At 43.5% G+C, this 26,541-nt stretch overlaps 5 protein-coding genes and 1 long non-coding RNA gene across 8 annotated transcripts in view; 1 reads left to right on the top strand and 5 right to left on the bottom strand.

The window, feature by feature from the left end:
• Positions 1–1,381: 1,381 nt before the first annotated feature.
• On the bottom strand, positions 1,382–6,401 carry LOC114460570 (high mobility group protein B2-like). The gene is made up of 5 exons (XM_028442481.1): positions 6,198–6,401; positions 4,929–5,087; positions 3,140–3,291; positions 2,410–2,584; positions 1,382–1,943 (listed from the first exon to the last, which is right to left on the bottom strand). The coding sequence occupies exons 1-5, from the start codon at positions 6,384–6,386 to the stop codon at positions 1,815–1,817; spliced, it is 804 nt and encodes a 267-aa protein (XP_028298282.1). The 5' UTR covers positions 6,387–6,401; the 3' UTR covers positions 1,382–1,814.
• A 633-nt stretch (positions 6,402–7,034) lies between these two features.
• On the bottom strand, positions 7,035–10,617 carry gltpd2a (glycolipid transfer protein domain containing 2a). 2 transcript variants are annotated; one of them, XM_028442477.1, is made up of 6 exons: positions 10,422–10,617; positions 8,629–8,675; positions 8,245–8,405; positions 7,950–8,067; positions 7,686–7,894; positions 7,035–7,604 (listed from the first exon to the last, which is right to left on the bottom strand). In XM_028442477.1, the coding sequence occupies exons 1-6, from the start codon at positions 10,513–10,515 to the stop codon at positions 7,376–7,378; spliced, it is 858 nt and encodes a 285-aa protein (XP_028298278.1). In that variant the 5' UTR covers positions 10,516–10,617; the 3' UTR covers positions 7,035–7,375. The 2 variants fall into 2 exon arrangements, with proteins under 2 accessions (XP_028298278.1, XP_028298279.1); XM_028442478.1 differs by having other exon boundaries at positions 7,686–7,873.
• Positions 10,618–15,096: 4,479 nt separating this feature from the next.
• On the bottom strand, positions 15,097–20,842 carry LOC114460567 (F-box only protein 41-like). The gene is made up of 9 exons (XM_028442476.1): positions 20,480–20,842; positions 20,021–20,170; positions 19,382–19,681; positions 17,959–18,038; positions 16,869–16,941; positions 16,685–16,801; positions 16,559–16,620; positions 15,373–15,435; positions 15,097–15,310 (listed from the first exon to the last, which is right to left on the bottom strand). Exons 2-9 carry the CDS (start codon positions 20,162–20,164, stop codon positions 15,241–15,243), a joined length of 909 nt encoding a protein of 302 aa, XP_028298277.1. The 5' UTR covers positions 20,165–20,170; positions 20,480–20,842; the 3' UTR covers positions 15,097–15,240.
• Positions 20,498–25,035, bottom strand: LOC114460562 (early growth response protein 2b-like). 2 transcript variants are annotated; one of them, XR_003673672.1, is made up of 3 exons: positions 24,716–25,035; positions 23,534–24,630; positions 20,498–20,559 (listed from the first exon to the last, which is right to left on the bottom strand). XR_003673672.1 is itself a non-coding variant. In XM_028442465.1 (2 exons), the coding sequence occupies exons 1-2, from the start codon at positions 24,783–24,785 to the stop codon at positions 23,762–23,764; spliced, it is 939 nt and encodes a 312-aa protein (XP_028298266.1). In that variant the 5' UTR covers positions 24,786–25,035; the 3' UTR covers positions 23,402–23,761. The 2 variants fall into 2 exon arrangements, 1 of the variants encoding a protein (XP_028298266.1); XM_028442465.1 differs by lacking the exon at positions 20,498–20,559 and having other exon boundaries at positions 23,402–24,630.
• Positions 22,454–26,541, bottom strand: part of LOC114460583 (uncharacterized) — a 23,178-nt gene continuing 19,090 nt past the window's right edge. Inside the window, exon 3 of the long non-coding RNA XR_003673680.1 lies at positions 22,454–22,685. This is a non-coding gene — a long non-coding RNA (uncharacterized LOC114460583). The remainder of the gene's footprint in view (positions 22,686–26,541) is intronic.
• The window catches only part of cyp17a2 (cytochrome P450, family 17, subfamily A, polypeptide 2), a 12,737-nt gene continuing 9,478 nt past the window's right edge, over positions 23,283–26,541 (top strand). Inside the window, exon 1 of the mRNA XM_028442444.1 lies at positions 23,283–23,572. The gene's annotated coding sequence lies outside the window, so the exon portion shown is untranslated. The remainder of the gene's footprint in view (positions 23,573–26,541) is intronic.

Genomic DNA, 26,541 nt, shown 5'->3' with positions numbered 1-26,541 from the left:
TTTGTTTTTTGTCATTTTTTGTGCCTTACGGCTTTCTTAGCCCAGTTTAAGTATGTGCATTATATTTGCAGTAGTTTTTAGGGTCTAATGATGGTCCTAAGTCAATTTTTTTTTTTTTTAATTTTTAAAATGCCTTGTTATAGCCTTACTTTTGATTTTGAGTGATTTGTTTTTGTCATTTTTTGTGCCTTACAGCTTTCTTAGCCCAGTTTAAGTATGTGCATTATATTTGCAGTAGTTTTTAGGGTCTAATGATGGTCCTAACTCAAATTTTTTTTTTTTTTTTTTTTTTTAAATGCCTTGTTATAGCCTTACTTTTGATTTTGAGTGATTTTTGTTTTTTGTCATTTTTTGTGCCTTACGGCTTTCTTAGCCCAGTTTAAGTATGTGCATTATATTTGCAGTAGTTTTTAGGGTCTAATGATGGTCCTAACTCAAATTTTTTTTTTTTTCAAAATTTTGAAAAAAAATGCCTTGTTATAGCCTTACTTTTGATTTTGGCTGATTTTTGTTTTTTGTGCCTTACAGCTTTCTTAGCCCAGTTTAAGTATGTGCATTATATTTGCAGTAGTTTTTAGGGTCTAATGATGGTCCTAACTCAAATTTTTTTTTTTTTTTTCAAAATTTTGAAAAAAATGCCTTGTTATAGCCTTACTTTTGATTTTGGCTGATTTTAGTTTTTTGTCATTTTTTGTGCCTTACTGCTTTCTTAGCCCAGTTTAAGTATGTGCATTATATTTGCAGTAGTTTTTAGGGTCTAATGATGGTCCTAACTCAATATTTTTTTTTTTTCAAAATTTTGAAAAAAATGCCTTGTTATAGCCTTACTTTTGATTTTGGGTGATTTTTGTTTTTTTGTCATTTTTTGTGCCTTACTGCTTTCTTAGCCCAGTTTAAGTATGTGCATTATATTTGCAGTAGTTTTTAGGGTCTAATGATGGTCCTAACTCAATTTTTTTTTTTTTTTTTTGAAAATTTTGAAAAAAATGCCTTGTTATAGCCTTACTTTTGATTTTGAGTGATTTTTGTTTTTTGTCATTTTTTGTGCCTTACAGCTTTCTTAGCCCAGTTTTAGTATGTGCATTATATTTGCAGTAGTTTTTAGGGTCTAATGATGGTCCTAACTCAATTTTTGATTTAATGCCTTACCATAGCCTTACTTCCAAATTTCGGTGAATTTTCAATTTTTGCCATTTTTCGTACCTTACTGCATTCTTAGCTCGTTTTAAGTATGTCACCTAACCTCACGAAGGCATGAAACCCAGACCCAAGTTAAAAAGTCACCTCAGCAGAAATCTGACGTGTGTGTGTGTGTGTGTGTGTGTGTGTGTGTGTGTGTGTGTGTGTGTGTGTGTGACATGTACACAGTGAGAGGTTGGGCTGAGTTTTTCTCGTCGTGGTTTTATTATAAAAGTTGAAGTTTCTACTCTGACAGTGAACAACAAACAAACACTTCATAAGAAAATAAAAAACAGGATGATGATGATGAAGAGGAGGGGGGGGGGCTGGTGTCCATGGCAACGGTAGAGAGGGAGAGGAGGGATGTCTGGGTAACCATGGTAACAGTGAGGGGGGAGGTCAGTACTATCCTGTGACGTCAGTTTAACCTTTTTTTTTTGACAAACACACTCTCACTTTACACACACGCACACACACACTGTACGCACAAACACACACGCTACTGTCATCGTGCATGTTTCAGAGCGACGCGCACAACCAGCCATCGGGGACACGCCCACTCCACGCCCATTCCTCTCAGGTAAGTTACTCTGAAACACACACACGCACACACACTCAGCGGCTGCTCTTCGTCCCTACTCGTCGTCCTCTTCATCATCGTCTTCGTCCTCGCCCTCTTCGTCCTCCTCCTCCTCTCCTCCCTGAGCTGAGGACCCGGGGTTCCTCGCATACGTTGTTGCCCCGCCGCGGTACGCCACCATGTCCTACCACACACACACACACACACACACACACGTTAATTAAAAAGTATTTGCACGTGTTATACTATGATCAGCAGGAGACCATTGAAGGCTGCAGTGACTACCAGTGATGTTATTAGACATTATAGCATCTGTTTTTGTGTCGTATATGCCTTATTACTGCCCCCTAGTGGAGGGTAGTGCTCTACACACATGGACCAGCAGCTGTGTGTGTGTGTGTGTGTGTGTGTGTGTGTGTGTGTGTGAATCTGAGTGAAGCTGTGTTACGTTTGTCTCAAAAATGAATGCACACGTGGGCCGAATCACAAACGCACTTCACACAATGAAGATTTACACATGATAATTCATGATGAATACACACACATACATGAGAAAACACATGTAAATTGTGGATGAATTTGTGAATATTTTTGAGACAAATCTCTCCCCATACCTCATAGGGCAGTGTGTGTGTGTGTGTGTGTGTTACCTTGTCGTATTTCTCTCTGAGTTTCTGAGCCTTCTCCTCGTAGGGCAGCTTCTCAGACTGGGACAGTTTGCTCCACATCTCTCCCAGTTTCTTGGCACAGTCTCCGATGGACAGACCAGGAAACTGCTGCTTCACACTGGGACGGTACTCTCCGCAGAACACGAAGAACGCAGATCTAAACACACACACACAGGTGCTCAGTACTAGGAGTGTGATGATATCTCGACACGGAGATATTGATATGCTCGATAAGTATCGATTTTTTTTAGAACCTTTTCTGCTTTTTCACTAAAATGTGCAGGTACGTCTTCACAGAAATATTATCACTGTTTGTTGAAGGAACCAATATATTGTTTACTGTAATATTTCACTATAATGATGTCATTGGTAATAAAGACCATATTTATTGTTTACATAAAGCACTATTAGCGATAGTTATTCATGTACATTGGTATGTTGACACTTATTTACAGAAATGTTGCACTAAAATAGTGTCACTGTTCATAAGACACTTTTTATATTTATTGTCTTTTAGAGATATAAAATAAAAATGATATTTTATCTTTTATTTTCTTATGTCATAATTATTGTAGATTGATTTCTGACCAATATATCGATAATCGCAGTATCGTCATATTGTGAGATAATCATTATCGTGAGCTGTGTATCGCGTATCGTGAGGTACCCACCCCTACTCAGTACGCTGTGTTATGTGTGTGCAGGAACTCACGGCGGCCTCTTGGGGGCGTTGGGGTCTTTCCTCTTCCGACCTCTCTTTCCAAAGCCTTTAGGGGGGACGTAGTCTCTCATCTCACGGTTGTAGCGCACTTTGTCAGCTTTAGCCATGTCCTCAAAGCACTTTTTATCACTGGGGGAGAGGGACTACACACACACACACACACACACACACACACACACACACTTTAACATCAGAGCCACTGAACTTGAGGCGACCTTTGACCTCCTTAATCCAACCCAGAGATGGACGACTTTTATCAAACATGTGACTGTATCAGATCTGAGGGTCACATGATCAACATTAACCAATCATAGCTTTAACACAGGAAACAACAAAATGCTTTGTGTACATTTGTGTGTTTTTGTTGTTGTCGTTTCATAATTTGTTCTAAAATCTTGTGGTTTTTTTGTAATTCTGTTTGTTTTCTGTTTTGTGTATAAATATTGTCATTATTTCATATTTTTCTACCATTGTTTGTTTTTTTGTGCAGTTTATTGTGTTTTTTGCAGTCATTTATTGTCAGTTTATATATATTTCTGCAATTCTATGTGTTTTTTTTGGTGTAATTTCATATTTTGTGTCTTTCAGATATTTCATTTATTTTTCTAACATTGCATGTTTTGTTTTCATTTTGTGTATTTTTATTGTTTACTGTTTGTTGAGTCATTTCTTGTCCATTTTTATACTTTTCTGCAATTTTGTGTTTTTTTTTTTTGAGTTATTTTGTGTGTTTGGAGTCACTACTTCAGGAATCTTTCAAAATAAGAGCAATATTTTTTTTTTTAACTTTGCCTGTAAAGTCCATAAATTCAAATGTATTACTATCATTGAACTGTTGCTATGGCTACCCATAAAAGCATGGAACAGTAAATGTCACAAAATGAGTGAAAAACAACTGAAATTTAACCTAATAATTAATTGATAATGAATTACAATTATGACATAGTAATTCTTTTGTTTTCATTGTATGTATGTTTAGTGTGCTTTTAGATTCACTTATCAGTTTTTATATTTTTATGCAATTTTGTGTGTATTTGATCTGTTGTATTAGATGCATTTCTTATGTAATTGTGTGTTTTTGGAGTCATTTATGTGGTTTTTTTCCCACCATTACCTGTTTTGTTTGTATTTGTTGTTGTTTGGTGTGTTTTTTACTACTACTCATCAATGCATTACTGCACTATTATCTTATTATTATATTTTATTATCTTGTTATTTTATTTAGTTTTGCACATATTCATCTAACTACTGTTTATATATATTTTTTTCTCTAGTTGATTAACCCGGAAACGGTTAAGCAGAAGAAGATGGATGATTGTTATTATTTAATGTTTACATTATTAGAGAGAGCACAGAGGAATAAGGCTCAGACGTCCACAAAATAAATATTAATACCAATATAATCATTGATTAGGAATCCTTTCAAGGTAATCAATAGATGAGAAACTAATTAGACGATAGATAATATTTAATAGTGTATTTTACAGCTGATTTAAGACATGGGTCAATCTGACCCGTTAGCATTAGAGACGCTAACAGAAAGCTAACAAGAGGAATGGGCTATTTTATTAAAGAATGAGTAATTAGGATTAATTGTAATTGAACTTTAGTAATTGAGAACTCCATTGTTTTTTTATGGGGAAAATAATTGGAATTTGTAAAAATGAATTGAAAATGTAATTGTAATTGAACCCTGAGGATCCCTTTAAATACGTTCCGTTGCTAGTTGCAGTCAGTAATGGCGTCTGACTGTGACCTTTGACCCCTGACCCGACCTCACCTTCCACCTCTCGGAGCACTTCTTGGAGAACTCGGCGAAGTTGACGGACTGCTCGGGGTGCTTCTTCCTGTGCTCCTCCCGACACGTCTGCACGAAGAAGGCGTACGCAGACGTCTTCCCTTTGGGCTTGTTGACGTCTTTGCGCATCATTTTGGCTGCCTGCGAAACAACAGGCAGAGGACGCGTGTTACATTATGCCATCAGTCAGTCGCTTTATTCTGAAAAACCTGGGATCAGACAAGAGACAGGAGTGTTTTTGTGGTTCTTTTATTGTGAAAAGGCCTGGGAGGTCAAAGGTCAGGGGATGAAGTGTGACCTAATGAAAGGAGAAATGATGCGGGGAAAGGAATGGAATAGACTATAGATATTATTACAATATTAATAATATAGAAACTCTTTATTTTCAGGGAACAATAAATAAGAAAACCAAAAAATGAGGAAGCAAAAAAAGACATAAAGCTGAATAAATGTATAATATTGTTATAATAGCAGGTTTATAATGTGATTGGTTGACTTTGTGTGTACCGGTGGAGCGGCGCTGAGGGCCGGTGTGCTCTCTGACGGTGACCGAGCACAGACGCTCTTTGTCGGCCTGCTTCCACAACAAAGGACCGCTCCGGGATCCACCTTTCCTCCCCGCCACAAGGCTCCGAGCACCGGCCCGCTGCGGAGGCCTCCCCACGGCACAGAGGAGCTCCTGTCGCTCCTGTCCCGGGGCGGACAGAAGGGGAGCGGGGCCGGTGCTCCGTGATGCTCCGGCCTGATGCTAGGCTAACTGATGCTAGTTGTTCAGAACAATGGACCACCATTTGCTTCCCGCCCTCTGCAGAGACCCCCCCCTCCCTCCCCTCCCCCCGCTGCCCGGGCACAAAAACTCTAAAGCAGGCGGAATAAGGGCCCCGAGAGGCCGCAGCGGCCCTCGGCTCCTCCCGGTACCACCGGAGCCCCGGGACACTTTAAACAGACGAGCCGCAGCGGAAACACACGGAGTGAACGAACGGCTGCGCATTTTCGACGCTGGGCTCCGTCTATGTGCTGGAGAGGTCTGCGCTACACGGACGGGCTCAGACTAACTCCTGGGTCTCAAGCTCTTACACCGGGGCTCTGGGCTCCCGGGAACACTCCTGGATCAGCGCGGCTTGGAGCACCCGGAGAGGCCGCGGAGGACGGACGGATCCCGGGCCGGGCCGGACACACACACACACACACCCCCACACCTCCGCCTCCCGTTGTGCGCACACTCGGCCCCGCGAGAGCAGCGGTACTCACTGTTCGGAGGGCAGCAGCAGCAGTTCGGGGACGACTCTGGGTTCTCGGTGCTGCTGGTTGTCTCGGTTCGGGGTGTTGGGTTCGGTTCGGTTCTGTTGTTGTTGTTTGATGCTCTGCCGTTGGTTTCAAACTGGGTCGAGCTCTGCTACGGACCCGCCCACCTGCTCCGCCCCCGTTGGTCTTACCCATTCAGGGGGCGGCACCCAGTGGGGCCTCACGGGGGCGGGGTCTGAGTTGCAATTGGACAAAACCGAATGCCAGTCAAAACCCATCAGCGCGTAACCCCGCCTACACAGTGATGTCACAAGGGCGGGAGTGCTGCTACTCGACCTGGGCGGAGCTTGTTTTGTGTATCTAGACGTGATTGGTCAGGTTTTATAAACGACAGGTTTGCTGACCAATCAGAGATTGTATAGCAAATACGCAACAAAATGTTATAAATATAGTGACAGAAAGACAAGAGTAACATCAGTCTGCATCATTAGCAGCTACATTAGCATCAGCATCACCAGGGTCTTATTATTCAGCTTTAGCAGCAACATTAGTATTAGCATCATCATCATCAGGGTTTGCTTCTGTATCATTAGCAACCTACATTAGCATTAGCATCATCAGGCTTTGTTCTTCATCATTTGCAGCTACATTAGCATCATCTGGGTTTTGTTCTTTATCATTAGCAATGTACATTAGCATTAGCATCATCAGGGTTTGATTCTTTATCATTAGCAATGTACATTAGCATTAGCATCATCAGAGTTTTATTCTGTATCATTACCAGCCACATTAGCATCAACATCATCAGGGCTTTATTATTCATCATTACCAGCCACATTAGCATCAACATCATCAGGGCTTTATTATTCATCATTAACAGCTACATTAGCATCACATTTACATTTATTTACTCATTACTTTTGCTATTCTCACAAAGTAACTGGGAATGCTGGTACATAGTCCTCAAACATCAACAACGTCACTGTCACATACTTTCTGTGGTTGTTGTGTTTCCATAGCAACGATGCTGGTCAGTAGGATGTCCCAGTTCTCTGGATCACTGATAAAATCCTGCTCCTCAGGCTCACAGGGGGCGGAGCCTGACCCGCCCCCCGTGAGCCCACCCTCAGGCAGGACTCCGGTCCGTAGACGGCCCGTCTCCAGGCGTCTGATTGGTCGGTTCTTCAGGGCAGCTCCAGCATCCCGTGCTGGTCCAGGATCCTCTGCGTGCGGTCATGTACCAGCGTTAGGGTGTGGATGATGACACGCAAGATGGGCGTGGCCTCACGCTGGTCTCTGACACACACAACCCGCAGGAAGTGATGTCGGTCGGGCAGCGCGAGGAAAACCAGCTCGGCCGCATTACGGAGGAACCAGGAGTGGTGGGGCGCCAGCGCCACCTGGTACGCATCTCTGAGGGACCAGGAAACACCATCAAACACTAGTTAGACCATCAAACACCAGTTTGATGATGATGATGATGATGATGATGACCTGCTCAGTTCTCCTGGGGTCTTGAATGGTTCCTGGTCCTCACTCAGACCATGTAACAGGAGGCGGAGCCAGAGCAGAGAGCGGTGCAGCCTCAGTAGAGTCCTACAGCCTGAGTCTGAGCGCTCAGAGAAGCTGACCACACCCCTCTGTAGCTCCGCCCCCACCATGGTACGCACAGAGCGATATGGCTGCAACAGATGGAAACACATCTACATTACTGTCATCCATCCATTCATCCATCCATGATGTGATGCTGCCGCTCACCCCGCCCTGTCCTTGTTCTCCTTCTCTGTGTTTCAGTGACAGATCTCTGATCAGCTGGACTTTATCCTTCACCTTCTGAGAGAAGAACCCCACCATGGTCCCCAGGGACTCCATGAAGCTACACACACACACACACACACGTGTTAGGATGAAGAAGAAGAAAAATATGAAGAAGAACCAAATGTATGATAACATTTGGTTCTCATCTTATGCTGCCTGACTCTTCTTCTCTGCTGTTTTTAGGTGTAACGCGGTGGTCACTGAATGCTTGGGGTGACGACTGTATGTGCTACACCTGATGAGCTGGTCCCAGCCCAGCAGGTAGTTCTCCAGCAGGACGTCGTCCTCTTCCAACATGCTGGACCTGAGATGGAGCAGCAGACGGCCGGCCTGAAATGACTGGCCGGGACACTCCTTAATAACGGGCTCCCCGGGGAACAACGGAGGTTCAGGTGCCTAAAAAAAGAACAGGAACTGCATCTGAAAAGTCTTTATGGACCGACTTAATGAAACCATTCACAGAATAAATACAATTCAAAGCACTGTGTGTGTGTGTGTGTGTGTGTGTGTGTGTGTGTGTGTGTGTGTGTGTGTGTGTGTGTGTGTGTGTGTGTGTGTGTGTGTGTGTGTGTGTGTGTGTGTGTGTGTGTGTGTGTGTGTGTGTGTGTGTGTGTCTCACCCTCTGAATGAAGCACGGCTGTCCAGCAGAGCCACATTCTCTCTGAGCTGCAGACCAACAGGAAACACTCAGTGTGTATGTTTGTGTGTGTGTAACACACACAAACATACACACGAGGAAAAAAAAAATAAAAAATTAAGAATACTCTATAGTGTGTGTATATATATATATATATATATATATAGAGAGAGAGAGAGAGAGAGACCCCTTGTAAATAAATCTAAACAAATCATTTAATTAATTTTTTTCAGAGCCGCTCTCTGTCTTTTATTTTGAAAGGCCTCTGTCTAATTCTGTGCTAAACTAAATAAATACACAACACTAAACAAAAGAACAACAAAAATACACAAAACAATGGCAAATATACACATTATCTCCAAGGGTCTATGTTACTAATCTAGGTTAGATTAATCTACGTTAGCTGGCTTCAGACAGGAGCTGTACTATAGACTGTTGATCACCTATGATAACAACACGCTAATTTAAACCAAGTAATTACAGCCTCGCTACATGCGCATGCACACGGAAGGGGTGGAGTTTGCAGCATCTGACCAATCAATGGAGAGAACTGTCAGACTGAGGGTCTTTATAATGAATGGAGGAACAGTTTATGATCTTAAACAAATATAATGAATATAAATCCATGATGACAGTGAAGAGCAACAGTGTTAGTGCAGGAGGCGGAGCTTTTATACTTCCTCAGATCAGATCCACTTCATAACTTGGTACTGACCAGGTTACTGAAGTTTAAAATTATAATAATTAAAATCCATAATTCAGACCAAAAACAACCCTGTTGTTACAGAAAAGACAGGAATGATAGAACTCAGACAGGAAGCTGCTGATACTGTTAATGTGTAAAAGTGTGAGATTATTTATGATATTAATCTATTAGATGATAAACAGACGGCGCTCTGCAGTTAAACTTTATTACAGCACACACGTGTTTCTATTCATGTAGATCTATTTATCACACACTGTTTATGTTCCTGCTGATAATATCAGCCCTAGCATAATAATTAATTAATTAATTAATTAATCTGTATCTTTCCGATAGGATGTAATCAGTAAAGGAATGGATTAATTTATAATTAATAATCTTCTTTATAAACTCAGCTGTCAGATTTGCACCAATCAGGATCATTTATCAATGGGCAGGTCGTTTTCTAAGAGATCTGATTGGTCAGGAGGCGGGGCTTCAGGACTGTCTAACATCCGAGCCAGAGAAAAACCTGCTGTTGACCAGGAGGTATTTGATCAAAGTGTTCTTAGTAGAACCAGACTTATGGTTTAAACCTGGTTTAGCTAAGCCGTCTGTGACCACGCCCCCTTTTCCCATTTATTTTCACTGCTTCAGTAACAGATGATGTCACGTCCTGTTGGTCCCTATTGGCTTCTCATTCATTGTAAAAGCTGCAGCGCATGCTCCGTCACTCTCTAATCATTAAATCTGTGATTGATCTCATGGGTCTGATGAGGATGTGTAATTAATCTAAACACTGTCAGCTGATTGGCTGAGCTGGAGAGCTTCAAACTGAGAAGAGTTTGATGGAATGGGACAGCACTACTACAGACTACAGCACAAACACAAAAAACGACAACAAAAACTGTGTGTTTTACACAACACTACAACAAAACACATAAAAACACAAAACTACAACAAAAATAGGAGTTCCTGTTTCAAAATAAAAGTATGAGTTCATATTAACAAACAGGAAGCTGCGTCTGAGCATCAGTTGTTGTTTACTTTGATGTTGTGTAAATAAGGAGGTGGAGCCAACAGTGAAACTCACGGAGCCAAAAAGAGCTGAAGAAGAGAAATAGAGCCAAGATGGCCGCCAGCAGCAGCAGGTACCGGAGCCACGGCGTCCGTCTGAGGAAGAACATGGTGACAAACACACACACAAACACACACAAATCAAACGTTCCAAACGAGTATGTAGCGGTGCTTTCCTCGTTACGCTCTGCTCGCGCTTTACAACACGACCTTTGAACTTGACCTTTGTCCTGACCGTAGAGCGTGTGTTTATCACACACACACACACACACACACACACACACACACACACACACACACACACACACACACACACAGTATTACGTAGCTTCGGCTTCCTTCACCAAAGCCTTACATAATGTACACATTACAGAATAAAGAAATGTACAGTAAAATACAACATACCCACTAATGTGTGTAACTTTGGTTTGCCCATAGACAGTGTTGAATAGAAATGAGGATTGTTCTTGTTTTCCTCTATTAAAGTTGAATAATAGGAGGTTCTAGCTTTGTGGAGAGCTTTTTTTTAAAAAACAAACTCTTTCTTCAGGCTAGGGATGTCACCATACTAGAATTTCAAATTCAATATTGATACTCAGGAATAACTCGATACTCAATACCATTTTCGATACCACGGGGCATCACTAGCCATGCTGCAGCCATGCTGACGTCAGCTAACTCAGTGTTATGATGAGGTCCCTATGAAATCCCTTTTTTTTTTCCAAGTTCCATGTTTTCCACTTTAATTTTTTTAAATTCCGTTTTCTTAAAGAAACATTAATAATTTATTTTCAGAAAAAATATAAAATAATAAATAAATACTAATAAATAAATAAACATAATTAAACAAAAAAGTATGTCAAAAATAAAATACAATTAAAAGGTAGATATAAGTTGTAGTGACATAGATTATTCTGACTGCTCCTTTTTAGTTATTTATGTCATGTAAAGATGTATGAGAACAGCATCAATGTCACAGTCACCATATTTCCCCTCAGGGATCAATGATTTACTGAATCTGATCAGGTTTATTGTTTAGGTTAATTTAAATTAACTTTATCCAAACCAATTGAATCTAATAGTGAGGTAAATCATTTATTTAGGCTGTTTTCATCATCAACATGAATGTTAAAGTCACCTACTATGATAGCTTTATCAGTGCTCAGCACTAGATCAGTGAGAAAGTCAGAGAATTCAGAGAGAAACTCTGAATATAGACCAGGAGGACGGTAAACTATAACCAGTAAAGTGGGTTTTTCTATCTTGTTTTTGGGGATTACAAATTTCAAGGGAGAGACTTTGGAATTAATTTTGGTTAAGTTTGGTTTCTGGGGTAACTGATAAGTTTGAGTGAAAAACTGCTGCCACTCCTCCTCCCCGACCACTCTCACTGGGAATATGGTGATAATCATAATTGGGAGGGCTGGCTTCATTAAGAGCAATAAAATCTTCATTTTTGAGCCAGGTCTCTGTGAGGCATAATAAACCTAATTGATGGTCAGTTATATGATCACTCACTAAGAGAGATTTAGACAACATTTAATAGTCCACATTTAATGGTTTTTTCATTGTTTTCTATTATGTTCATAGTTTCAATTTTAATGAGATTTTTATGGTTAACTCCTCTATTGTGGGCTTTATTTTGTATTGCATGTTGCTCTGTACTGCTCAGCACAGTGTTTATGGGGTATAATTGCTCTATGTTTTGAGTAAATGGTTTATCTATGGAAGTGTCTGTTGTAACTGCAGGTTTATTCTCAGCTAGTCATGCGTGTGTGGAGTTGTGAATCACAGACTGTAGATTTAATTTTAGCATTTGTGCTCCATGTAAATTAGGGTGGACTCCGTCTTTTTTGAATAGATCAGCACGTTTCCAAAAGAGGTCAAAGTCATCAATAAACGTGAATTTATGGAGTTTGCAGCAGGATTGTAAGAAGTTGTGCTGCTGTAATAGGCGGCTAAATTGTTCTATATCCCTATTTAATGTAGGAAAAGGACCAGAAATTAATAATGATTTCCCACATGCCTTTAGAACATTAAAGAGAAGGTTAAACATGTTCATGGTCTGTATCGAGTCACGTCGGGTGGTATCATTTATCCCTACATGTAACACTATTTTAGTGACAGTTGCTGGCAGCCTGCATAACATTTGATTAAGTTTGTTTAAGATAGTTTGAACTGTAGCACCTGGAATACAGTTGTTATACTGACCCGGAACGGCTAGCGTGGGCGGTTCACAGAAGGCTGTGGTAGAGTTTCCGTGGATGGTTCGCGTTGGGGCGGCTGTGCGGGAAGGTCTGCTCTGTTGGCTGAAAGCTGCAGAGAAGTCGCAGGGGATCCCCAGAGGACGGCTAGCGTTAAGGTGGGTCAGCGATAGATGGAGTGGAGTGGTGATTCTGCGTGTAAGTAGAGTGCCTCCTTACTGCTGCTCTGAGAAGTTTCCGACAAGCTGTGGAGGAGGATTTGGGCCGGTGGATATTTGATCCAGGTGGTGTTGAAGGCGTTTTCATGGCGGCCTTTTCAGTCAGCTTAATTGGACTGAGTTTGTCTCTGTTTTCATATGAAAGGGCTTCAAAACAATTATGGAGAATAAGCGGAGGAGGGACGCCATTTTCCGTGTTTCTCTCCTCTCCATGAACAACATGGATCCATGATGACTGGCGCTGCGTTGAACAGAACAATCTAGAACAGGGATTCTTCCAGGGAACTGTGTTGTTGTTACATAAAGTACTATGGAGGAAGGATGACAGTGTTACTGACTGCTGTACAACTGTGTCCGTATACTTGGTGAGTAATTCATTTGTGTTTTAATTCGTTAGAAAGGCGACGAATCTCTTCCCGTAGTTGGTAATTTCTTGGTTGGCGTCCTGTAGTAAGATGTCTTTCTCTGACGGCAGGTGAGGAGCAGTGTCACCACCGTCTGTTGATGCGGTGTGTGTGTGTGTGTTTGTCACCATGTTCTTCCTCAGACGGATGCAGTTTGATTTTTAGCCAAAGAAAGAACAGAGGAAAGAAGTTTGTGTTTAAAGGTTTTATTCCATCACGTGTTCGATTTGAAACCGCAAGGAAAAGTTTGACGATCAGCAGGAAACGGAAGGCATCAGTGAGGAAGAGGAAGAGGAAGAAGAGGAGTGTGTGGTCTGAAATGAAGGACTGATGATTTAAAACACACTGAGTCGACTCGTACGCTGACGACTCCTCTGTATTCATTAAAGTCTTCATCATCGTCATCAGGACCAGTGTTTGATTAATGTTTAAATTATGTTTGTCTCCCTCTAGTGGACGCAGTGAACACAGCACACAGTAGGGTCGAAACCAGGGAGGGGCAACTATCACAGGGGGCGGGGCCACAAAACTGTGATTCTATCTGATCTGAGCATCACATGATCAACATTTATGTCGACATTTAGAATAATCGCTAATTAGAGCATTAACGGGGGGGTTCTTCTTTTTTTTGCCTTTGTGGTTTTGATGTTTTTTCTATTTTTATGGAATTTTCTGCATTTTTCTAGTAATTTAGCACCTTTTTGTGTCATTTTGCGTCATTTTGTTGACACTTTGTGTGTCTTTGAAGCTTTTCTGTAAAGTGTATTTGTTTCATGTGTTTTTGTTGTTCATTTTGTTTGTTGTGTCCATCTTTGTGGTCATTTCATGAGTCATTTTGTGTATTTTTGGAATGTATGTATGTTGGGCTTTATATTCCTTCCAAATTCTTGAGTTACAATTTTGGGGGATTTGCTTTGGGGGCCTCATGAAATTGGACTGAAGGCCACATGTGGCCCCCAAACCACCAGTTGCCCATTTCTGATGTAAACCATGGGTGTCAAATTCATTTTAGTTTGTTAAATGATATATAAATGATGTACAACTGATGTAAAAATGATGTATAAATTATGTATAAATGATGTACAACTGATGTAAAAATGATGTATAACTGATGAAAAAATTATGTATTACTGATGTATAAATGATGTTTAAATTATGTAAAAATTATGTATAAATGATGTATAAATGATGTAAAAATGATGGAATAATGGAATCATGGAATAATTTGAGGAAAATTTGCCAGGTTTTGGAAAAATGTAGAGTTTTTTCAACAAAATGACTGCTGCTGCCATGTGATATAAAAACTGTAAATCTGAGTTCTGAAAATATTGTGGATTTGGAGAAACTGAGATATCTGAGATAATATAAATTTCTACTTTCTTGAGCGGGCTGGATTTGGCCCCTGGGTCTTGAGTTTCATTACTGTTAATTATTATAATTTATAGAAATTTAATGTTTTCTTTGATTAAATCACTGTCAAATTTCCCTTCCTCTAGTTTCCAGTTACTAATTCTGTTTGCTTTTAATTTATTAAATTAAATCAGTTGAAGCAAAATTTGAAAGTTTCAAATTTAATGAATCAAGTAAAAGTTGTAGAAATAAATGATAAAAAATTACATCAATTACTGTAAAAATAATGATTAGCTTTAAAATTAGAACAAATCAAATATGTTTTGCTTCTTGTTTAAATGTGTTTACATTGTCCAGAATGTATCAGGAGTTTAATATTAATTCATTAATATTCAGAATTATTCAAAAGGTAACAAATAAATGAATTAAAAATTAAATAAATGAATTAAAATAATTTAAAAAATATTTAAAAATTTAAATAATTAATCAGTGAATAAATAATAAATAAAGTGTGATCAATAAGTAACAGATGAAGCTTTTAATCACTCACTGATCAGCTTTCCTGTGATCTGATTGTCATGTTACCATGGCGACAGTTTTGGCTAAAACTCCTCCCTTAAAAGGTGATAAAGACATCCTGAGAGGTATGGGGCGGAGCTTCAGTGAGCACCTTCAGCCTCAGTGCTGCGCTGACGAAGCTTCCTCCTGAGATGACCTCTGACCTCGGCCCTGAAACATGGAGGGAACCATCAGTTGAGAACCAGGAGCACCAGGAGGACCAGTGACCTCACCCATCTGAGTGGCTTCGCTCTACAGGCTCCTCCCACCGCGAGCCCAGAGACGCCGACCTCGACCTGCAGAGCACGATGTGTTCAGGGACCAAAGAGATGCATTCAAATAGAAATAGCCCTAAATATTCTACTGTGATGCGTTCAGGTACATGATGCATTCAATGCCAAGGTAAACATATGATGCATTCAGGCACCTGTAGTGATATGTTCATGTAACATGGTCTGAGTTTACATCGTACTGACACATGCGCACTTTTTGCTATAAAAAATTATTTAATTTTTGTTTTGAAAGTGAACGGACACGTGTTTTATTTGTTTATTGGATTATGTTAGGGTTAGAATCTACCTGTAGTGGTGCTGTGATGCATTCAGGTACCTGTAGTGGTGCTGTGATGCGTTCAGGTACCTGTAGTGGTGCTGTGATGCATTCAGGTACCTGTAGTGGTGCTGTGATGCGTTCAGGTACCTGTAGTGGTGCTGTGATGCGTTCAGGTACCTGTAATGGTGCTGTGATGCGTTCAGGTACCTGTAGTGGTGCTGTGATGCGTTCAGGTACCTGTAGTGGTGCTGTGATGCGTTCAGGTACCTGTAATGGTGCTGTGATGCGTTCAGGTACCTGTAGTGGTGCTGTGATGCGTTCAGGTACCTGTAATGGTGCTGTGATGCGTTCAGGTACCTGTAGTGGTGCTGTGATGTGTTCAGGTACCTGTAGTGGTGCTGTGATGCGTTCAGGTACCTGTAATGGTGCTGTGATGCGTTCAGGTACCTGTAGTGGTGCTGTGATGCGTTCAGGTACCTGTAGTGGTGCTGTGATGCGTTCAGGTACCTGTAGTGGTGCTGTGATGCGTTCAGGTACCTGTAGTGGTGCTGTGATGCGTTCAGGTACCTGTAATGGTGCTGTGATGCGTTCAGGTACCTGTTGTGGTGCTGTGATGCGTTCAGGTACCTGTAATGGTGCTGTGATGTGTTCAGGTACCTGTAGTGGTGCTGTGATGCGTTCAGGTACCTGTAGTGGTGTTGTGATGCGTTCAGGTACCTGTAGTGGTGCTGTGATGCGTTCAGGTACCTGTAGTGGTGCTGTGATGCGTTCAGGTACCTGTAATGGTGCTGTGATGCGTTCAGGTACCTGTAGTGGTGCTGTGATGCGTTCAGGTACCTGTAGTGGTGCTGTGATGCGTTCAGGTACCTGTAGTGGTGCTGTGATGCGTTCAGGTACTGTTGGCCAGGTACAGACACACTGAAGCTCCTCTGCAGAACAAACAGACGCTCACTAACAATCTTTACGTTCTTTAACATTTTTACTTTTTCTCACCTTGTTTCCAATGCTTCCTTGTATGTTGTTTACGATGATGTCATCAGCGCTGTAAGTGATGTCATACAGCTGTGACTCCGCCCACTCCACACGCTCCAATAGTGACTCGATAAAAACCTGAAACATTAAAGATTTAACTTTGAATAAAATATTTACACTAAACATAAATTGTGAACATCTGCACCTGTAGTCGTAGTTTGGCACCAGCCTCCCTCGCTGACATCTCTACCAGGAAACGCTCCACTAACGCCATGTGTCTGAAACACACAGTCAGCCACGCACACGCACACACACACACACACACAGTCAGCCACGCACACACACACACACACACACACACACACAGTCAGCCACGCACACACACACACACACACAGTCAGCCACGCACACACACACACACACACACACAGTCAGCCACGCACACACACACACACACACACACAGTCAGCCACAGTCAGCCACGCACACACACACACACACACACACAGACACACACACACACAGACACACAAAGTCACACACACACAGTCAGCCACGCACACACACACACACAAGTCACACACACACACACAGTCACAGTCAGCCACGCACACACAAAGTCACACACACACAGTCAGCCACGCACACACACACACACACACACAAAGTCACACACACATAGTCAGCCACGCACACACACACACACACACAAAGTCACACACACACAGTCAGCCACGCACACACACACACACACACAAAGTCACACACACACAGTCAGCCACGCACAGACACACACACACAAAGTCACACACACACACACACACACACACACACACACACACACAAAGTCACACACACACAGTCAGCCACGCACACACACACACACACAAAGTCACACACACACAGTCAGCCACGCACAGACACACACACACAAAGTCACACACACACACACACACACACACACACACACAGTCAGCCACGCACAGACACACACACACAAAGTCACACACACACACACACACACACACAAAGTCACACACACACAGTCAGCCACGCACACACACACACACAAAGTCACACACACACAGTCAGCCACGCACACACACACACACACACAAAGTCCCACGCACACAGACACACACACAAAGTCAGACACACACACAAAGTCACACACACACAGTCAGCCAGGCACACACACACACACACAAAGTCACACACACACACACACACACACAAAGTCACACACACGGTCAGCCAATCACCTGCTGTAAATAAACACATCCATAAATAATAACCTCTGATGCTGACTAAGCTCCTCCTCTTTTCCTGAAAGCTCCACCTTCAGCTGTCGAGTCATTTCCAGAGCTGCAGAAATCTGACGACAGTTACAGTTACAGACAGACTGTTACAGTTACAGTTACAGTTACAGTTACAGACACCGACAGTTACAGACACAGACAGTTACAGACACAGACAGTTACAGACACAGACAGTTACAGACACAGACACAGACAGTTACAGTTACAGTTGCAGTTGCAGTTGCAGTTGCAGTTACAGACAGTTACAGTTACAGTTACAGTTACAGACACAGACAGTTACAGTTGCAGTTACAGTTACAGTTGCAGTTACAGACAGTTGCAGTTACAGACAGTTGCAGTTACAGACAGTTGCAGTTACAGACAGTTGCAGTTACAGTTACAGTTACAGACACAGACAGTTACAGTTGCAGTTGCAGTTACAGACAGTTGCAGTTACAGTTACAGTTACAGTTACAGACACAGACAGTTACAGTTGCAGTTGCAGTTGCAGTTGCAGTTACAGTTACAGTTACAGTTGCAGTTGCAGTTACAGACACAGACACAGACAGTTACAGACACAGACAGTTACAGTTACAGACACAGACAGTTACAGACACAGACACAGACGCAGACAGTTACAGTTACAGTTGCAGTTGCAGTTGCAGTTGCAGTCGCAGACACAGACACAGACACAGACAGTTACAGACACAGTTACAGACACAGTTACAGTTACAGTTACAGACGCAGACAGTTACAGTTGCAGTTGCAGTTGCAGTTGCAGTTACAGTTACAGACACAGACACAGACACAGACACAGACACAGACAGTTACAGTTACAGACACAGACAGTTACAGTTACAGACACAGTTACAGACACAGTTACAGACACAGACACAGACACAGACAGTTACAGACACAGTTACAGACACAGTTACAGACACAGTTACAGTTACAGACGCAGACAGTTACAGTTACAGTTACAGTTGCAGTTGCAGTTACAGACACAGACAGTTACAGACACAGACAGTTACAGACACAGTTACAGACACAGACAGTTACAGTTACAGACACAGACAGTTACAGACACAGACAGTTACAGACACAGACAGTTACAGTTACAGTTACAGTTACAGACACAGACAGTTACAGTTACAGACACAGTTACAGACACAGTTACAGACACAGACACAGACAGTTACAGTTACAGACAGTTACAGCTACAGACACAGACAGTTACATACACAGTTACAGACACAGTTACAGACACAGACACAGACTTTTACAGTTACAGACACAGACACAGACACAGACAGTTACTGTTACTGTTACTGTTACAGTTACAGACACAGTTACAGACACAGACAGTTACAGTTACAGATACAGTTACAGATACAGACAGCAAGCTTCTGGCTCCGCCCACCTGTCGGGACAGGTAAACCGCTCTCTCCTCCACTTCCTGTTTCTCACCCCTCAGTCGCTCACTTTTCCGCCTCTCTCTCTCTAGCTCCGCCTCTTTCCTCTGTAGCTTCGTCCTCAGCCGGCCCACCCTGTGGGTCGCCCTCTGTTCCACCCACACTAACACCCGGGACATGATGGAGTCCAAACCCAGGCCCAGCCTCAGCAGCAGGGGGCCGGACGTGGGCGGAGCCAGACAGACGGAGGACGGACAGGGTGCCGTGGGCGGAGCAGGGAGAGCCAGACATCCAGACCTGCTCCGAGCCTGAAATACACACACACACAACCTGGTGTGGCGGTCGGTAACAAAGTGGCGGTCGGTAACCACGGCAACAGAAAGAGAAACATCAAACTGACAGAGAAACACTTTAAAGAACTCAAAGACACACAATAATAACATTAAAGACACACACACACACACACTCAATAATAAATGACACATTAAATACACAATAAAACCAAATGCAACAAAACACAGAGACATAAAAGCACAAACAATGACTCAGAAACCAAACAGTTCTTTAGTTATTCTAATGATGACATTAATGTTGATCATGTGACCCTCCGCTAAGCCCCGCCCCCTGTGGATGTGAGTGAACTTTACCTGAGACAGAAGCAGCAGAGAGTCCAGGCTGTGTAGGCTCACCAGGTGAGCCCGGAGATCAGGTACGGACCAGAACCTACAGCCTTCCCCACAGCGAGGACAGAACCAGGGGGAGGAAGAGGAAGAGGAAGAGGAAGAGGACATGTTCACCTGCAGGAGGAGGAAGAAACAGCTCAGTGAGGAAAGGGAGGAGGAAACAGTGAAAGTGGGTCAGATCTACATAATTCATCCTGAGCGTGTGATTGGTCAGCTGTGTGTTGAAAGGGGGGTGGGGGGGGGGGTTCCGCCTGATTGAGCAGGAAGAAAGGAGCGACTGCTTCATCATCATCATCATCATCATCATCATCGAACTCAGCATGACTGAATCTTCATCCTGATCTCAGATCTGATGTCGACCAATCAGAGCTCAGGAAACAGAGAGGGCAGGAATGTGAAGATGATGAAGATGAAGAGTCTAACCTGTGATGTCCTCGTGCTCTCTCTCTCTCTCTCTGAAGGCTGAACGTCACATGACCCTCGAGGCCGTCAACAACCTTCATCTGTACGTCATAGATAAACTATTCAAGGATAGAACAGACTTTACTTTATTATTATAATCATTATTGTATTATTATTATAGTTATTATTGACATTATAAATAAACATTGATGACATTTTACATTTTTTAATTTCACACGTGTATTTCATACATTCTGATGGTTTGTAGAAAAATAGAATCATAAAATAAAATAATAATAGTTTGAATTGTTTACTATAAGAAAATTATTTAGCATTAACATTAATAATAATTAAAATACATTATTAATAATATATAATAACAACAAAAACAATCATAATCATAATCAAAAAAATAATAATAATAAAAATAAATTATTAAAAATATAATGAATAATAATAATGAAAATAATAATAATAATAATAATAATAATAATAATAAGTAAGTAAGCAGTTTATTTATAAAGTGCTTTTTACAGATAAAATCACAAAGTGCTGTACAGAGTTGTGGTAAAAGTACAAGTGCAACACAATAGAATAATAAAACAAGAGTGCATAAACAGCAACTAGAACTGCAAGCAGTTATGAAAGGGAGCCAAGCCTTCCCGCGCGACTCCGCCCCCAGGTTTCGCAGAGCCCGTGGAAGTACGTCATGAAGGAAGACGGGCTCGTGGCGAGCGTCAGGACACAGGCCAACGTGTCATTTGCTGTGAACTGGTGGATATGAATTTTATGGAGATGTGATTTAAAGTGTGAAAGTTACAGGCCAAAATGCATTTGCATTACAGCGCCACCTAGTGGTGCACTTTTTGGTATGGGTGATCTGTGAGCTCTTCTATGGTTACCCTGTAAATTTCACAGCCCTCAACAAATTACTTCAGCTGAAATAAAGGTTTGTTTATTTATTTGTTATGTAGTAATAAACCACGCCCACTTTGACCAATCGCGATTAACTTCGAGATATGGTCCCAGGAGCGACCCGAGGTCATAGCCACCAAATTTGGTAAAAATCGGTTGTGTCATTTAGGAGATATAAATTTCTCATAATTGCAGTGCCCCCTAGTGGCGTAAATTATTCAAATCTGGCTCACACCCCCACAGTCACATGCCAACCAAGGATCTCAGATTTGGTGTTAACAATTATTTTGACCGAGATATGCAACAGATGCATTTTTTATAGCTAGCTAGAAAAATTTACTCAGTAATTTTTTGCACATATTTTGAGCCAATACAATTATTTTATCAACTTTAGATCAGGTTCTCAGGTTCCCAGGCGGTGCCGGCCTGGTGGTGCGGGCTGCGCCCTGCCATGCCTGCGGGTGTGGTGCTGAGTGGCTGGGCCCTTTGGTGGGGGGGGGGGGGGGGGCTGTCTAGGGCTCATCGTGCGGGCGGCATCAGGGAAAGGCAATCTGGCGCGCTCTGGGGTGCTCGGTCGGTGTGCCTGGGGGCCAGCGGGGCAACTTGCAGCATCCCCTTGGTGCCCTCGGTGACTTGGAGCGTGGTCGCCATCAATGGGCGCGCTGCTCTCGGTGCTGCTTCTGTTCCGGGTCCTTCTGGCCTGGGGTCCGGTCCCTTCTGGCTATAGGCCCGCCGGCGGGCGCCCGCTGGCTGCCCGTTTGGTGTGGCTCTGGCCGTCTGCTGGGCGTGGGCCTTGACTCCTCTGCTGGGGTCTCGGGCGGGGAGCTCTCTGGGCCCTCCCCTCGGGGGTTGGGTGCTTGAGTGTGAGTGGGGGTGTGGGGCGGGATGCTGGCGGGGGGCCTTGGGGTCGGTGGCAGGATGCGCTGGGTGCTCGGCTGCTTGGGGCTTCCTCGGATGTGTCTGTGGGGGGCGTGGGATCTTGGGGGCGTCTGGGGGGCTGCTCGGCCATGGGGGGGTGGCCTGGGGCTCCCTGGCCCCCGCTCTTTCTGCTGGCCTGGCTGCATCTGCGGGCCCGGGGGAGTTCCTGGGTTTGCGGTAGCGGTTTTTGAACATATACTGGTCTACGATGCACTGGCACGCCTTGGGATGTGGGATAAAACTCATACTGGGCTTAACTTTAGACACGTTAATCCTAAACACCTGCTTTAGGTTTTACCATTCACTCATTCCTCCTGTTCACAGACACCACCATTATAGCTAAGCTTCACACTTGTCACTATACTGGCTTGATTACACAACATAATAACGTGGCCTAGCCCAGGTGATTCAGTGCTATTCAAGGTGGTCTAGACCCACCCCCAAAGGGCATCGCCCTACCTTGTACGGTTTAGCCTGCAGCACCACTTTTACCGGGGGAAACATAATAATAAATATAAATATAAATATAAATTTCAAAATAATAAAAATCCTTACGATTACAATAGGGTTCCTAGCACCGCAGGTCCTAGGAACCGCGTATGCTATACATCCCCTGGCCCTGCAGGCTTGGCCCCCTAATAATATTAATAATAATAATAATAATAATAATAAAGGATTCCAGATTTGTTATCAACACTTTCCATGTGAGAACATGTAAATAATAAAACTATGCCTTGGGGCCAGCAGCAAGATTTAGATCATGATAAATAAATAAATAAATGTATTAATAAAAGGAAAAGTATAGACTCAGTAAAATAGTTTATGGGGAGGTGTAGCATCATCAACTTAGTTTAATACTAATCAATAAAGGATTAAAGTTCAATAATCCAGACGTTTGTGCGTCAATAATAACATTTAAAGCTCTAATAACGCTGGTTGAGATCAAACAAATAATAATAAATAAAACATTAATAGCATCTAATAAATGTAATGTAATAAGTGTAACTCTGTGTTACTATTTGTCCACCTGAGGGCGGGAAACCTGAGGTTACCATAGCAACTGCATCCTCGTAGTGTGCGCAGCAGGGTTGCTAAGCAACAGTCAGACAGTGTTTGTTTGTTTGTTTATTTCATGCAGCTCAGCTCACACTGACAGGACCACATTTCCCACAATGCATCAGGACTATAAAAATAGAATATGGTACAAACATAGAGCTGTGGATAAAAAGCTGGTCACATGACCTTCACACAGTGACGTCATCATGCAGACACTGTACACAGGTGAGTCTCTCCTCAGGTAAATCCCGCCTCCTTCAGGCTCCGCCCACAGCCACCTGCAGAGCTGGAGTCACGCATGCGTCCCTCTGAACGCCCTCCTTTAGGCGTGACGTCACACAGCCTCAGGTGTGACGTCACGTAGACGGTTGAAATCCTCGTCAGGTCAGATAGTCGGGAGCGCGCACCTCCCGTTTAGACGCCAGGCGCGTTCATGGCTAACGAGTACGCGGCCATCATCTGCGCGCGCAGCTGCTGCTTGACGTGCACGCGCCCGTGCCTCTTCCTCTCGTCGCTGCGCGCGAATCTCTTGCCGCACACGTCACAGGAGAAGGGCTTTTCCCCGGTGTGCGTGCGCGTGTGCGTGGTCAGGTGGTCGCTGCGGCTGAAGCTGCGCGCGCAGATCAGACAACGGAATGGCTTCTGGCCCGTGTGGATGCGCACGTGCCGGTTGAGCTCGTCCGAGCGCGAGAAGCGGCGTCCGCAGCCGTGCACGGTGCACGTAAACGGCTTAGCTTTGAGCGCGCCGCCGCCGCGCGCCCCCGCCGCCCTGCGCGCCTGCTGCTTGGGGGCGCCCTGCGCGTGCATGTTGCTGATGATCGGGAACGCGCCCTGCAGGAGCGAGGAGAGCAGGTGCGCGTCCACGGTGGAGGGCGTGTCTGTCCTGATGACGTAGCTGTTGATGGGCGGAGCCTCCAGAGGCTCCACCTTCAGCTCCAGAGGCTCCGGTAACGGGACCGGGGGCGGCACCGGGCCCGCGCCGCTGCAGCTGGAGCTCACGAGCTCCGTTTTCACCGGGAGCACCGGAAGTACCGGGGGTGGGGGGGTGCAGGGTGGGGGGGGGCTCTGTTGCTGCTCCATCTCGGTACAGATTCCCACGATCTCAGTGATCATCGTTAGGATGGCGTCCGCCGTGCTGCTCAGACCCACCGGAACCGGGACTGGCTCCGGTTCCGAGAAGAAGCTCCCGGTGTAGCCGAGGGAGGGGGAGAGAGTGTCCGACGAACAGTCACTGAAGTCGGAGAAGAAGTCCGAGTCGGAGGCGTCGGTCCCCGGAGAGAAGGCTGCGGACAGAGGGAGGAGCGTTACAGTAACGGTATTTATTGGTACACGTGCACCTGTAGAGCCTGGAGAGCCTGGAGAACTCACCTGCACAGAGCGGAGAGCCGAGCTCCAAGTCCCGGTCCGCGGTCCCACAGCCGTTTAGCTGCAGCAGCATGTCTCCCTGTCAGAGCGTCTTCTTCTGCTGCTGATCCGGTACCGGTACCGGGGCTCAGTCCGTTAGTGATGCTGAGGATGCTGAGGCTCAGGCTTTTTATCCTCTCCGTCGCCTTGGTAACCTGCTGACGACGCTGATTGGCCGACGGCGCTGTGAGGGATTCCCCCCAGCCGCGCGCTTCGTAGCTGCCCAAACATGGGCCGCTTCCGGTGTGACGCGGCGGTGTCCCCGCGATCCATAAAAGGAAAGGCGGGAGAGCGACGTCGGAGCGCGAGGAGAGAGAGAGAGAGAGAGAGAGAGAGAGAGAGAGAGGTTCCCTCCACTGCGGCAACACGCGCTTTGATGTGTTCGGCCACACAAGGACAGGTGCGAGCACGTGACCCACACCCACAAAAGACCTTTGACCCGTGGATCAACGTGGACACGTGTTCTCAGTAAAAAACAACAACAATAATAAAAGTCAATCATTATAATAATTATGAATAATGAATCGTCAGAGATCAATGGATGTGATCACTGAGCAGTTTACACATCCTGGGCTCTCTGTGCCCACAGCGCTGCCTCACAGGTCATATTTTAAATATTAAACGTGTGTTTCTATGTTCATCACAGAGGAAACACCAGCACCGCAGTGCTGCAGCGAGGGCGAGAGACACCCACACACACAGAGAGAGAGAGAGGGGAGCTCCATAGATGCTGTCACCATGGCAACGAGAGGGAGGGAGCAGGACGACCTTACGTAAAAACATCACAGAGAAACTAGTTTGACCAAAGGTCAAACTCAACTAGTAGAAAAAGTATGTTAGCTGATAAATAACTAGTCAGTGAGCTGATAAATAACTAGTTAGTTAGCTGATAAATAACTAGTTAGTGAGCTGATCAATGACTAGTCAGTGAGCTGATAAATGACTAGTTAGTGAGCTGATAAATGACTAGTTAGTGAGCTGATCAATGACTAGTTAGTGAGCTGATAAATGACTAGTTAGTGAGCTGATAAATGACTAGTTAGTGAGCTGATAAATGACTAGTTAGTGAGCTGATAAATGACTAGTTAGTGAGCTGATAAATAACTAGTTAGTGAGCTGATAAATGACTAGTTAGTGAGCTGATAAATGACTAGTTAGTGAGCTGATAAATGACTAGTTAGTGAGCTGATAAATGACTAGTTAGTGAGCTGATAAATGACTAGTTAGTGAGCTGATAAATGACTAGTTAGTGAGCTGATAAATGACTAGTTAGTGAGCTGATAAATGACTAGTCAGTGAGCTGATAAATGACTAGTCAGTGAGCTGATAAATGACTAGTCAGTGAGCTGATAAATGACTAGTTAGTGAGCTGATAAATGACTAGTTAGTGAGCTGATAAATGACTAGTCAGTGAGCTGATAAATGACTAGTTAGTGAGCTGATAAATGACTAGTTAGTGAGCTGATAAATAACTAGTTAGTTAGCTGATAAATAACTAGTTAGTTAGCTGATAAATGACTAGTCAGTGAGCTGATAAATGACTAGTTAGTGAGCTGATAAATGACTAGTTAGTGAGCTGATAAATGACTAGTCAGTGAGCTGATAAATAACTAGTCAGTGAGCTGATAAATGACTAGTTAGTGAGCTGATAAATGACTAGTTAGTGAGCTGATAAATGACTAGTTAGTTAGCTGATAAATAACTAGTTAGTGAGCTGATAAATAACTAGTTAGTTAGCTGATAAATAACTAGTCAGTGAGCTGATAAATAACTAGTTAGTTAGCTGATAA

The sequence above is a fragment of the Gouania willdenowi genome, unplaced genomic scaffold (genome assembly GCF_900634775.1).
Source record: "Gouania willdenowi unplaced genomic scaffold, fGouWil2.1 scaffold_51_arrow_ctg1, whole genome shotgun sequence".
NCBI classification, from domain to species: Eukaryota; Metazoa; Chordata; class Actinopteri; order Blenniiformes; family Gobiesocidae; genus Gouania; species Gouania willdenowi.
The sequence above is the reverse complement of the archived record's forward strand: the minus strand, read 5'-3'. Positions and strand labels throughout refer to the sequence as shown.

Bases quoted from the DNA above. Each gene is read 5' to 3' on its own strand.
- LOC114460562 (XM_028442465.1), bottom strand. From the start codon at position 24,785: ATGCTGCTGCAGCTAAACGGCTGTGGGACCGCGGACCGGGACTTGGAG. The intron at 24,631-24,715 runs GTGAGTTCTCCA...CTCTGTCCGCAG, and splicing joins CGGCTCTCCGCTCTGTGCAG to CCTTCTCTCCGGGGACCGAC.
- LOC114460570 (XM_028442481.1), bottom strand. From the start codon at position 6,386: ATGGGTAAGACCAACGGGGGCGGAGCAGGTGGGCGGGTCCGTAGCAGA. The intron at 3,292-4,928 runs GTGAGGTCGGGT...GTGTGTGTGTAG, and splicing joins AGTGCTCCGAGAGGTGGAAG to TCCCTCTCCCCCAGTGATAA. The intron at 1,944-2,409 runs GTAACACACACA...TGTGTGTGGTAG, and splicing joins TCAGAGAGAAATACGACAAG to GACATGGTGGCGTACCGCGG.
- LOC114460567 (XM_028442476.1), bottom strand. From the start codon at position 20,164: ATGTCCTCTTCCTCTTCCTCTTCCTCTTCCTCCCCCTGGTTCTGTCCT. The intron at 16,621-16,684 runs GTGAGAAAAAGT...TTTGTTCTGCAG, and splicing joins AAGGAAGCATTGGAAACAAG to AGGAGCTTCAGTGTGTCTGT. The intron at 15,436-16,558 runs GTACCTGAACGC...CGTGCTCTGCAG, and splicing joins GCATCACAGCACCACTACAG to GTCGAGGTCGGCGTCTCTGG.
- gltpd2a (XM_028442477.1), bottom strand. From the start codon at position 10,515: ATGTTCTTCCTCAGACGGACGCCGTGGCTCCGGTACCTGCTGCTGCTG. The intron at 8,676-10,421 runs GTGAGTTTCACT...GTTGGTCTGCAG, and splicing joins CTTCAGCTCTTTTTGGCTCC to CTCAGAGAGAATGTGGCTCT. The intron at 8,068-8,244 runs GTGTAGCACATA...GTGTGTGTGTAG, and splicing joins GGCTGGGACCAGCTCATCAG to CTTCATGGAGTCCCTGGGGA.